General features: G+C 42.0%; 1 protein-coding gene across 11 annotated transcripts in view; it reads left to right on the forward strand.

The window, feature by feature from the left end:
- Positions 1 to 13,670, forward strand: part of DPP6 (dipeptidyl peptidase like 6) — a 1,166,688-nt gene that overhangs the window by 701,868 nt on the left and 451,150 nt on the right. For all 11 annotated transcript variants that reach the window (XR_004058085.1, XM_030933144.1, XM_030933145.1 and 8 more), the window contains one exon: positions 12,348 to 12,462. Coding sequence is in view for 10 of the 11 variants with exons in the window: in XM_030933144.1 (XP_030789004.1) it covers positions 12,348 to 12,462 (115 nt within the window). In the remaining variant the exon portion in view is untranslated. The remainder of the gene's footprint in view (positions 1 to 12,347; positions 12,463 to 13,670) is intronic.

Below are 13,670 nucleotides of genomic sequence, written 5' to 3' on the forward strand. Positions count from 1 at the left end.
GGAAATACAATGATTAGAAGGCTGTTTTACCATCCTGAGATATGTGCACCATTGATTTTGTAATTTGTTGCTACCTTCTACTTATAGGAAATGGTCCATGATACATAAAAGAAATTTATGTCAGAGCTTTTCACAGTGAATAAATATTAGGAAGAAAATACATTTAGACAATAGAAGGAAGCGGTGTAATGGGAGATCCTGCAGTCAGGTATGTGTCGTTTATTTTCTCCCAATATTTTTTATAGTTGCTGTGTGAATATCTTACTTTTTAAGGTGCTCGATTCCACATTGGCCTGATATTTCACACATTTTAAGGCATAGTGGGAGAAGGAACCAATCCTGACCTTTCTCTAGGCACTGATGTCAGTAGACAAACTGAATAATTAATGTCTGACTTCTTCTAGAACTTATTTGAGGTGGCTTACAGAATCCTCCCCTGGCTTCCTATTGTGGTTTGGATAAAATGCATGACCAGTGGCACAGTCCACGAAGCTGGGCCTGGTTTTGTTTGTGCCTGTCCAGCTTCATCTCGGATGCTTCACGCCTCATTCCTGACATGTAGCCACACATGCACTAGGTTACAACGGCTCCATTGCACAGGAGACCTGCCCTGGCTGCTCACCATCTCCTTCCTGTATACTCTTCAACTCTCAACTCAAATTCTCTTCCTCAGAGCGCCCTTGCCTGCCCCAACACCTCAGTAAAAATCAGCACATGCCCCATCATTATAATCCCTCATGGCACCTGGAATTCCTATCCATTGTCCCACCTCACAGTGTCACTGGGTTTGTCTGAGGTCTCTCTCTCCCACCGAGTGCAAGCGTAGGGATGTCTCTTCAGTTCACCGTGTTAGGCCAATGCTCACTGTCACAACATTGGGATCCAGTACATGTGGTTAACCACTGCTATTGTGAAATATTACAATGCAAAAACTATGGAACCTGTAAACTCACAGCTTACCACGTGAGTGTGACCTGAATTTCCTAATGTGAAATGACCCATCCAGGTCTAGAAACAGAGGACAGCCAGTACCCCGCAGCTCTTGTACCTGGACTTCCTCTTTCCAGTGACAACTTCTGTCTCCCCGCTGAGTTATGTGGCATCTTGGATTTCATGGAAATGTCTTTCTGGCTTGTCTTCATGGACTTACATGTGAACCACTTACTGAGTGTGGTTTGCCCACTGTGTGGAACTTTTTACAATTAGAAATATTCATCTTATATTCTTTAGTGTCTGATCTATGTCACTTAAAATTATATTTGTGAGGTTCATTCATGCTGTGCATGTAGTCAGAGGTTGTGATTTGCATGGCTATATGGCATTCTGTTACATGGAATACACCACTCTGGTAGACAGACCACTGACACCTCATGAAGATGTCCGTATCCCATTCCCTGGTCCCTGCGACTATGTTAGCTTCCCTGACAAAGGAGACTAAGATTGCAGGTGAACTAAGATAGTACGATTACTCATCAATTGCCTCTCTGCAACCTATCATTTCTCTGATGGTATTTGTTTTTCCATTATACTGGACTGTGTGAAAATGCTGATACTAGGCTAATAGTTGTTTAACATGGATCTAATGAATAGATTCCATTCTAGGCCAGCTATAGTTTAAAAATACTACAGCTTTCTTTTTGAGTAATTTGATACTTAAAATAGCGAAGACCTCAGGAACAGCCCATCCTCTTCGAGACCCGTGAACATTCTGCCGTGCCAACTGTCTTGGCTGGCATTTGCTTCCCCTTAAATTAGCTTCCTCCTGTCACGGAGGGGCCCATACTACAAGGCTGGTGGATGATGACAAATTTGATTCTTGAAAATCTGTTAAGGTAATTGCAAAATTTCACTCAGTTTCCCTGGGAAAATAACTATACCTACTAGTAGAATCACCAGCCTTTTCAAAGAAAATGTATACATCAAATTAGCAAATTAGTTATTTTAAAATTGTAAATCAAAGGCCAAGTGTGGTGGCTCATGCCTGTAATCCTAGCACTTTTGGAGGTTGAGGTGGGCAGATCCCTTGAGTCCAGTAGTTCAAGACCAGCCTGGCCAACATGGCAAAACCCAGTCTCTACAAAAAATACAAAAATTAGCTGGACCTGGTGGTGGGCGCCTGTAATCCTAGCTACTTGGGAAGCTGAGGCAGGGAGAAATGCTTGAACCAGGAGGCAGAGGTTGCCGTGAGCCAAGATCATACCACTTACACTCCAGCCTGGGTGACAGAGTGAGACTCCATCTCAAAAAATAACACAAAAATAAAACAAAACTAAATTCAATTGTAAACCAAGAGTGTGGTTGGAATTTCCACCTAGTTTTCGAGTGTAAGTGTAGGTAGAACATGCCGGAAAACATAGGAGCACGCCCCTCAGGAAATGCCTTCTCAGAAATGGTGCAGGGCCGCAGAGCAGGTGGCTAGATGAAGCGTCAATGCTTGCTTCTTTGTGCATTCGGCTTGTTTTCGAGTTTCAGAAATCCACTCAAACTAGTTTAAGCAAGGGAAATGAAATATCTCCTAAAGGTCAGGCGCCGTGACTCGCACCTGTCATCCCAGCACTTTGGGAGGCCAAGGCGGGTGGATCACAAGGTCAGGAGATCGAGACCATCCGGGCTAACATGGTGAAACCCCGTCTCTACTAAAAAATACAAACAAATTAGCCAGACATGGTGGCAGGTGCCTGTAGTCCCAGCTACTCAGGAGGCTGAGGCAGGAGAATGGCCTAAACCTGGGAGGTGGAGCTTGCAGGGAGCCGAGATTGCACCACTGCACTCCAGCCTGGGCCACACAGCAAGACACCATCTCAAAAAAAAAAAAAGAAAGAAAGAAAGAAAAGAAAAGAAAGAAATATCTCCTAAAGTAGCAGGAGTGTATTATTAAATCCAAGGGAAAAATGCATCCAGGCCTCAGGAGGAAAAGTACATCCAGAAATGGAAAGCCAAGAGGAACTCATTGTGTCTCTTTGAGCTTCTTACCTCTTTGCCTTTGTCTCTTTGCTTTTCATTCTCTTTGGTTCTGAGCCTCTCTTCTTCATCCCTCTCATTCTGTAAATCTGCTTTATTTCCTTTGGAATCCTTACATCATATGGCAGCAGGCACTTAACTTCCCTCCCCACCTTCCGTTCTCACGGTTCATGACAGCCGCCAAGAACGACTTGGAGTATTTTAATCCCACACTGCAAATCCTGAAGCAGACTTTTGACCTAGGTTAGGCCAATTAATTGTCTTTGGCTGAGGAGGAGAAGAGAGGGCTCACAGACTAGAAATGTGGCTTCCGGGGCCCATGGGTGGAGGAAGAGGGCAGCTCAGATCATCTGACTGGGGTACTCTTCGCAATGCCTCTGTACCATGCTGGAACATTGTACCAGGGTGCCAAGCCCTTTTTAAAAAGTAAGCTCAAATTATTTTAGTCTCTGCCATTCAGTTGCTGGTGGTTCTTGCCTTTGAGACTCGTTTGTTAGTTACTTAATATTTATTGAGTGCCTGCAGGGATTTCTGACATTGGGAAGGGATGTGTTGAGCATGCCAAAAGCTACCCAGTATAGAAAACTCATCTCAAAATCGTCTGTGGGTTTCAGTGAGTCTATGCAAAAACAGCCATTATCTAAAGGTGCTTTCAGACACTGTTATCATACACAGCAAGGTGAAAGATACAAATGCTCAATTTTAAATTCTGTGGCTTACTTCATAGCCATCTTTTCACTGAAAGGGATTTGTGTTGGGACATGTTTTTCTGTGGATGATCGGGTCACAGTGCTGCTGCATTCAGAAATACATAAAACAACTTGATACCTTTAAAACATTATGTCAAAATAGAACCAAAGTAGACTGAGCCCTGAAAGCAGGACTAACTTACATTTTGAACTAATTTCATAAAAGAATCTATCAGGCCCTGTCAATTAAACTGAAGAGCCTAAAATAATCTGAACTCGGAATTTGCAGGTAAAAATAATCAAGAAGAAATGTGAACAGATAGCTATTGCATCAATAATTTGCCTGTTTGTTTGTTTTCTAGAAGGATTGACAGGGCAGAAGTTAATTCTGCAAACACAGGTTTGCTGACCTTCAAGTAAAGGGCTGAGAGCTGCCTCAGTAAGGGTGGTGGATAGGATTTCAAAGTTCTGTGTCCTCACACAGCAACATCAAGTCATGTTATGTAAAACAGGCAACTTTAGAAGTTCCCAAATGTATTTGAGAAAAGTAGAGTGGATCATAGATGAGTCCGTGAGGCACATACGGAAAAGGTGTGGGAGAGCCCTGGGAGAACCTGAGCAGTGAGATGTCCCTTCTCCACACAGAGGACGTGGTGGACACTGCCCAGGGGAAGAGGGGCACCTGCAGGTTTGTGTCTGGATGTACCGGAAACATTATCTCTTCTGCTTCCACTAAGATGATGATGATGATGCATAATTAATTGCCAGTCCTCAAAAGTTGGGCAGATCAACCAAAATTAACTTCTAATTATGAAATAAATGGAAGTATTGGGGAAGGTAGGATGACATCGTCTTCCTCCACCACCGCCTCCCATTCCTGCATTGGTTGCTTCGGTATTTCTGAAAGGGCTGCACAGCCGCACACGCCTGCAGCCTCTGCAGTTATTAATTCATACCTTGTGGCCATATCCATTATCCCTCTCTCACCCCCACAACCAGCAAAAGCACCCCAGAAGTACTCACAAGGAAAAAAAGTGACAGTCATAAGGAAAGGAGCATCTCGGGGAATGGGAGAGCTTCCCCTGCTAAGTGCATGCAATGCTTTATTGGACGATGAGTGAGGGTCCTCTTGCTCCAACAAGACTGGCTTGTGTTTCCACCTCCAGCCAGCATTGTGAATCCAAAGCAGCCGCTGATTTATACATATCCTCTGGAATTATTTAAAGCTGTCAATTACTTAACCTTGGGTCTCGCTATAGCCTAGAAAATGCCCCTTTCCATTTTGGGAGCGAGACATTGTCTTCTAGTCTTAATATACTTCTGCAGGCTGCCTGATAGAAGAAGAGATTGATTGGTTTAAAGATAGATTATTATGAGAGAAATAATTTACTTCACTTCCTCCTTCCCTAGTGAGAAGGCCATCTGGTTGACCCCTCTGCCTTTAGCTAAGGGACATAGAATGCACAATTGCCAGCTGTCCCCACTGTGGCTGGCAAGGCTGGACCTCAGCTGTCCCCGGGGTCCCTGCTGTGCTGCCCCGATTGCTCCAGTCTTCTCCTGCAGGGGTGTGTCTTTAGGAAGAGGCTTTGGTTGATCGTGAAATCATCCTCCAATCTCACTTCTGCTGGAGGTGACTTCTTCTGTCCCTTTTGCTGCATAAGGCAAGACTTACATTACGTGAAACAAGCACATCGTGGGATGTGTGCCTAGAACATCCACGGTGGTTATTGGCTGCTTGAGGAATGCCTCACTTTATTGTGGAGTCACAATTATGGATCCAATAGCCTGGATGAGTCTGTTTTGAGGACCCAACACAAATTGAGTTTCTGATTTCCCCTCATTAAAGCTCAGGATGCAATAAGAATTTGGAGGATCACAGGTTTCGGAATGTGACCACTCTAGCCCCTTCATTTTCTTTATCAAGAGTAGGAAATTTAATGCACTTTCGAGTTCTTTCTCTATTACGTATCATATGTTGCTAAAACATTACTTAGTGGTGATAGCAATAAATAGTAAATTAGTACCTTATGTTTCTATAATTTTGATAAATTATAGTGTGCTTTCAAATACATTTACATTTCATCGTCATAACACCTAAGCAATCAGTTCCTTTTGTCTCCCACTCCTTTCCTCCTTGCAGCATTCAAAAAGCATCTCCACCTTAGAGTTCTCATTTGAATCTTCTCCTCTTCAGAAGGCACAAAGTCTTGATAAAGGTAGCAAGGCAAATTCATGAGAGATACGAAGCTCAGGCCAAGACGAGATGTGTCAGATTTTTGACACAGAGAGGAGAGAACAGGAATGCATTCCCTGATGGAGAAGCACGGATTCTATCCGCTGTTGCTGGGGAGAAGAAAATTAAAGCAGCCTGCATTCGGGTCCTCCCTGGATCAGTTTATAGACATTGCGGTGTCTGTCATTATTATCTTCATCTGTGTTTCTTGCACTTCAGATATACAATTAGCACACACACAAATCAAGCTGTAATCACAAGTTACGAAGATAATAACATTGGATAAAGGTGAATTTGATGTGTCAAATGACCAAGCAACATAGAAAACATATAGCTTGGTTTTAGTTCATTGTTTGTTTTATTTTTGCCTGAGTTAAAAATAAGTGTGAGCAGCAGTGATGTCACGAAGGACAGGTTTGCCACCGACGCGTGTCAGTTTGCATTACATCTTGCAGGACTCATTGCTGCTTATGGCCTCATTCACCCACCTGGGCTTGCATTAACCCTTTGCTTTCTGCATCCATCAGTGATCACTTTCGTTACTTGTAAAGGCATTTATCCGTCCATTCATCCACCCCACACGCAGTCTCTGTGTACTATGTTGTCCCAGCTTTCGTACCAGGCATTGAGACGTTGAACACAGGAAGATAACTGTGTCCTTAAGTAGTTTGCCCCCTAGTAATGACACATGCGTGACGATAATATATGAATACATGTATTAAGGTAATATATATAAAATGGATAAATTAATAGTGGAACAGTGTTACAGAAAGGCACTCACAGAGCGTTGTGATCGTGTCCAGGGGGAAGAATAATGCCGGGGAAACCAGGCAAGACTTCCTACAGTGTCACAGGTGATATTTTAGCTGATAAGTAAAGACTGCAAGGGGATTTGCCTGGCAAAATGAAGAAGAAGGGAAATTCCAAGAAACAGAAAAGTTGTAGGGAGTGTTGAGAAAAGGGGGCATGGAAGGGAATGACTTGCTCCAGGAACAATAAGGTATGAGCGGAGTGGGGTAGAACTTAGATTTGGCTTAGAGGTAGAAAGAGGACAGACTTGCCATGTCACAGGTGCAAAGGGTGTTTTTTTCTTGGAAACAGAAGGCTAGAGCCTCAGAGAGGGCTTTACATGCAAAAAGGATACATAAATATATCCTGATACCTAGGTCTGTATGACCTTCTCAGAATAACACTGTTGGCTAATATCTTTCTATTGTATCTCCAGAATTCAGCTACTTCCCACCACACCCACCACTGCCACCCAGGACAGACCCCCATTACCCCTGTGCCTTTTTGGCCGCTCCTGTTCCCACCCTGACTTCTGCAGGTGTTTCCTCTAAGCAGCTCCCCTGGCCGCCTTCCTTAGTGGGAGCCTTATTTACACACTGCTGTGCTCACACCGGTTTCACTCAGAGGTAAGTGGAAGCCTGCACCTGGCCCCCAGGCTCTGCACTCCCTGGCCCCTTACTGCCCCCAAACTCCTCTCTCAGAACAGTCACCTTTCTCTCCCACTCTGGCCACTGCCTCCCTGCTGTCTCCACTGGAGCCTATGCTGCCACACAGGCCAGGCAGCTGCCACTCCCTCTATCTGGATTGTCTTCGCAGATGTCAGCTCTGCAGATTCCTTCAGTTCTATTCAGATGTCACTTGGCTAGAGAGCTCTCTGATGCAAACAGCTGTCAGAGCTCATTGTCCTGCTTTGCTCTTGTCTTCATGAGCTGATCTGCTTCTTGTTTGACCCTTCCCCCATTCCTGCACTTGATTACAAGGAAAAATGCGAAAAACATGAAAGCCATTCAATTTCGGTTGATAACAGGGTCAGTGTCTGGTTTATTCATTCCTGTGTTCAAGGTTCTCAAAACCTAACCTGGCATAGTAAGATAAACATGTGTTGCATGGATGGATGTGGACTGACAGATATACAGATGGATGGATGATGAGTGAATGGGTGAATGCATATGGATGAATAGATGGATGAATGGGGGAATGGATGGATGGATGTGGATGAATAGATGGATGGATGGATGGATGGATGGATGGATGGATGGATGGATGGAGATGAATAGATGGACGGATGGATGGATGAGTGGATGGATGGGTGAATGGATGGATGGATAGGTGGATGGATAGATGGATGAATGGATGGATGGGTGAATGAATGTGGATGAATAGATGGATGGATGGATGGATGGATGGATGGATGGATGAGTGGATGGATGATGGGTGAATGGATGGATGGATAGGTGGATGAATAGATGGACGGATGGATGGATGGATAGGTGGATGAATAGATGGATAGATGGATGAATGGATGGATGGGTGAATGAATGTGGATGAATAGATGGATGGATGGATGGATGGATGGATGAGTGGATGGATGATGGGTAAATGGATGGATGGATAGGTGGATGAATGTGGATGGATGGATGGATGAGTGGATGGATGGGTGAGTGGATGGATGGGTGAATGGATGGATGGATAGGTGGATGAATATGGATGGATGGATGGTGTGGGTGGATGGATGGATGGATATGGATCACTGGGTAGAAGACTTATTCTTCTTAAAGAAAATGGTTAATTGTGAACATGCTTTTCCATTTTAATGGACCTCCAAAGTATGCAGGTTGTCACAGAATAGGGAATATGTTATAACCTCGCTTTCACCATGCTAGTCAAAACATATCTAATCCTACTGAGAAACTCACCTACCAAAACTCAGTGTGCCAGGGGATAGCCTAGGGAATTCTCTTGACTTTCACGGAAAGCAGAGTCAATCCAACTCAAAGTTTTAACAGTTCAACACCTGTAAGTTGGGAGGAAGTCTGAATTTGGGAAGCCAAATTAGATATTCAAAGAAACACATATTAGCCTGCATTCTAACTTGAAAACTATTATCTATGCTGTGTTTGTACCTATTTAAAAGTTAAATGTGTATATAGGCCAGAAATAGAAATGAATATGAAAAAGCCTTAAAAAGTCAATTTTTTGGAGAGAACAAGGTGATTAACAAGGGTTTTCATCACTTTTTTCCTCTTTAATTTGTTTCCCATTATTGTTGTTACAATGTTGCTTGTGTAGTAAAAGAAAGTTTCCTGCACTCTGAAAAACAAAATTTGGCAAATAAAAATGGAATTTAGTAAAGAATATCTTTATCCCTGTGGGTTTTAATGCAACAATGCTGCCTGAAAGACAATGTGATGCATCTGTACCTAAGAAACGATGCATATGATCCAGAATCACTCCAGTCGAGTAGGATATGCATCGATGCCTATGGGTCATCTTACTGTGCATTTTTTCATTCAATAATGTATACCAGATTGGTTTTCTGTGCAAAATCTTGTCTTAGTCCAGTGGACATGGAAGAAGCATAGTCTTTGCCCCCCTTTCGTGAAGTGTCCTTACTCTCATTCATTTCTTTACCCACAGTACCAGCTTCCACAGTTTTGTGTCTTTCATCTCTATCTTATATATGTCCATAGAACTTCTACTGTGTTCTTCCTTATTAATGTCATCTATTTCTGACTTCCTCCCTGAAGGATCAGTCCCCCAGGATTTCCATGAGATGGCCATTTACCCTGCTCACTTCTGGGTGAAGCAGCCCTTTCTATTATCGGGCAGTACCAATGGTTAGATATCCTGAAGTTTTTCTTTTTTTTTTTTTTGAGACGGAGTCTGGCTCTGTCGTCCAGGCTGGAGTGCAGTGGCTGGATCTCAGCTCACTGCAAGCTCCGGCTCCCGGGTTCACGCCATTCTCCTGCCTCAGCCTCCCGAGCAGCTGGGACTACAGGCACCGCCACCTCGCCCGGCTAGTTTTTTGTATTTTTTGGTAGAGACGGGGTTTCACCGTGGTAGCCAGGATGGTCTCGATCTCCTGACCTCGTGATCCGCCCGTCTCGGCCTCCCAAAGTGCTGGGATTACAGGCTTGAGCCACCGCGCCCGGCCTTCCTGAAGTTTTTCTGTTGCACAATTTGCCTGTGTTAAATTTCCTTTTGGTTCTAACTCTGCTTTCTGGAACATGCTCCCCAGTCCACGTGATATGCCTTCAAATGAGTAAAGACTTTTAAGTATTTGGTATTTGAGGCTAAACACTTCCTTCAACTTTACTTCATGTCATATGTCTTACAAATAACTTATTTCTAAAACATCTTTCTAAATAATATTCTCTATGTCATGGTCAGTAACAATATCCAGCCACTGTCAGATCATGAGTGTGTCTGGGCCAGGGAGGGGCTTACCACTGCAACATTCGTTCAAGTGAACTTTTGTAAGTAAATCAGTCACATTATTGGCTGGTCAAGTAATTGATGCAAATCCAAAGTCCTAGGTTTTTTTGTTTTGTTTTGTTTTATTTGCATGTGGACTTTGACCAATGCATCTATTATGTAATAAACGTGTTTAAAACAGAATTTAGAGGTCTAGATTACTCTTATGAGAAACAATATTCAGGTCAGGCTCGGTGGCTCATGCCTGTAATCCCAGCTCTTTGGGAGGCTGAGGCCAGAGGATTGCTTGAGCCCAGGAGTTTGACCAGCCTGGGCAACATAGTGAGACCCTACCTCTACAAAAAATAAAATAAATAAAAATTAGCCAGGCTTGGTGGCACATCCCTGTAGTCCCAGCTGCTTGGGAGGCTGAGGCAGAAAGATCATGTGAGCCCAGGTGGTCGAGGGTGCAGTGAGCAACAATCACACCACTGCACTCCAGCCTGGGCTGGAAAAAATTTTTTAAAAATTAAAAATGAAATAGAAAAAATACTCAAAAGATATCAATTATTTGAGTTAATGAAAATAACATTAATTTTATCATTCTGGTTCATGAATCAGATTTGATCTTGACATTCTGTTTTTAATGATTTCCTTGGAATTTCATCTTAACAGAGTTTGAGGAATGTCAACTGGGCTGTGAAAAATTGCGTGCACTAGGTTGCTTGTATGAATAGTACCACTGAAAGATTCTTGCTAGTCACAGACTTGACAAAAAGGGCTTATTTTCTTTCTGAATTTGGGTGAAATGAAAAGTTGCTGAATTAGCAAGATCTAATTACTTATCCTTGGCCCTGGCCAGTGATTTTCTCCCAAAAAAATACTACCTACTAGGAAATGAGATTGAATCAATGTAACTTTCTGTAGCTATTTTGTTGCTCTTGGATAGTCTTACTTTTTAAGTTCTAAAAATCTACTCTCTGATAGATGAATTAAGTTATAGATGGCAAATATGAAGACTTGTAGAAATTCTAAACCACTGTAGAACTTTTTCCTACTAAGCCTATAATGGCCCTGTGAATTTTTCTTAATTTAATAGCCAATATAGCCAATATTAAATATTTGGATGATATTGCATATTGTCTATTTTAGTTTGTAGCAATTTGATACCTTCTAATGAACTTTTAATCTCTGATGAAAATATATTTATACATTGCGTTGTCTACTTTTTGAGACCGTCTTCATTCTACCTCATTTTGGCTTGGTTACTGAGTTGCAATTATGTACACTATAAGAGGGTATTCTCCAGACTATGCATGGGCAGAAGTGGTCCCTTTGCAGTGTGACCACCTGTCCCTATTTACTCCTGTATAATTAATAATAATAATCTATATGTAACTATTACATTTATTATTATTAAGCTTTCATATGATCCTTTTTGTCTCTCAAAGAATCGTAGTTTCGACTAAAATTTATATGATTCCTCTAATTTGCAGCGATCTGAAAACTTGGTCGCAGCAGCCAATGTGCATGATGAATTTCCTAGACTTATGTAGTCCTTAGTACCCCTTAGCAGTATCTCCAGAGTCCCTCTCTCACCTGCCACTCTTGCTGCACTGCAAGAGGTTGTCTGGAATGGACTGAAACCTAGAATAAGGATAGGTGAGTTGCCCAGTGAAGAGAGACCAGGAAAAGCTTGAAACCTTGAATGAGGAGCTGTAGAAAAAATAAAAGCCTGAAGGCAGTGCGATGGGCAGAAGTTGGTGAAAATTGGCACATAGCATGTGCTAAATAAATATTTAAATTTGGTACCCTGAAATAGAAGTTCATCACATGGATGTAAAAAAAAGGAAAGATGACAGAGGACTTGGAGCTGAAAAGTTTAATCCTAATTGGATTGGATTCAATGAGGGTATGGAGTTTAGCTGTGGAGAAGGAAAGTTCCAAGATGACCCTATACTATAGAGTCTGGTTTATCGGGAGGAGGAGCATTAGGTTTGCACAAAAGCTGTAAACATAATAATATCAGATTCTTTCTTGAGGTAATATTTGGCCGTCGTACAGGAAAATGACAGCCCAAGGCTTTGGGGCACTGAAGGCAGAAGGGTACAGAAGGGAGCTAATAGTAGCTTCAAGGATGGGAAGATGCCTCTTTCACTGTTTTGTGTCTTGGTTATTGATTTAAATGAAATATGTCTATTTGGCTTATTTTATTTCCTTATTTCACTCACTGGGATTTTCTTTGTTGTTGCTCTTTTTAGGAACTGGTGGGGAGTAACCCTCCACAGAGGAATTGGAAAGGAATAGCAATTGCACTGCTTGTCATTCTGGTCATCTGCTCCTTGATCGTCACCTCGGTCATACTTCTGACACCAGGTACTGCATTCATTCTTGGAACAGCAAGTTGCTGTCAGAGAAAAAGAGCATAATTTTACCTTGCAGTTTTTATCTAAGTAACCACCTATTACATAATTTATTTTTCCCAAGTTCTAATTCTCACTATGCCATATGATATAATATCATTTCAATTTTAAAAATTCATTTTATATGTTTAGGATTTGTTTATAAAGGTGTTTACTACGTGGAAATGCTTGGCATATATTAAAATTACTTATACAATTACTTATTCATGCTTCATCAACTTAAAGACAGTGGCATAAATATAATGATTTTATATATTTCATAGAATTCCTGGACATTATATCAAGGGTGAATTAAGAAAATTATTAAAACAACATATGTTGAGTGTGAACTCAGGAGAAGGTGCTAAATAGGTACTACTGAAGATTACATAAAGTATAAACCAGTGTCATAAATCTCTCAGGGGAGAAAAGACACTAAAACCCACAGAAGAAACCTACAACAAATACAGATATATTCATGCTCTATTGAGTAAGCCAAAGAAAAGTGCTACTGGAGTTGAGAGGAGAAAGAGAAATCTTTCAAAGAAAGTTCATGGAGAAGGTAATATGTAAAGTGGTCTTAATGGAGTAATGGTAGGAATTTAGGAGCCAGAAATCTTTCAAAAGAAAGTTCATGGAGAAGGTAATATGTAAAGTGGTCTTAATGGAGTAATGGTAGGAATTTAGGAGCCAGAGAGTGGTAGGATTAGGGACAGAAGAAAGCCTTTGCCTATAAAACAGTAATATAGGGCCAGACGTGTTGGCTCATGGCTGTAATCCCAGTACTTTGGGAGGCTGAGGCGGGTGGATTTCCTGATGTCAGGAGTTTGAGACCATCCTGGCCAACATGGTGAAACCCCGTCTCTACCAAAAATACAAAAATTAGCCAGGCGTGGTGGCAGGCGCCTGTAATCCCAGCTACTCAGGAGGCTGAGGCAGGAGAATCACTTGAACCTGGGAGGCAGAGGTCACAGTGAGCCAAGATTGCCCCTTTGCACTCCAGCCTGGGCAACAGAGCGAGACTCCATCTAATAACAATAATAATAATAATAATAATAATAATAATAATAATACAGGAGTTATCATAGGAAAACATTGTGGCCATAGATAAAACAGTATGCAACTGTTTCATCCACTCTTTTTATCATATTAGATGCCTATTTGTGTGGGCAAAAAAGTTTC

The sequence above is a fragment of the Rhinopithecus roxellana genome, chromosome 6 (assembly GCF_007565055.1).
Source record: "Rhinopithecus roxellana isolate Shanxi Qingling chromosome 6, ASM756505v1, whole genome shotgun sequence".
Lineage (NCBI taxonomy): Eukaryota > Metazoa > Chordata > Mammalia > Primates > Cercopithecidae > Rhinopithecus > Rhinopithecus roxellana.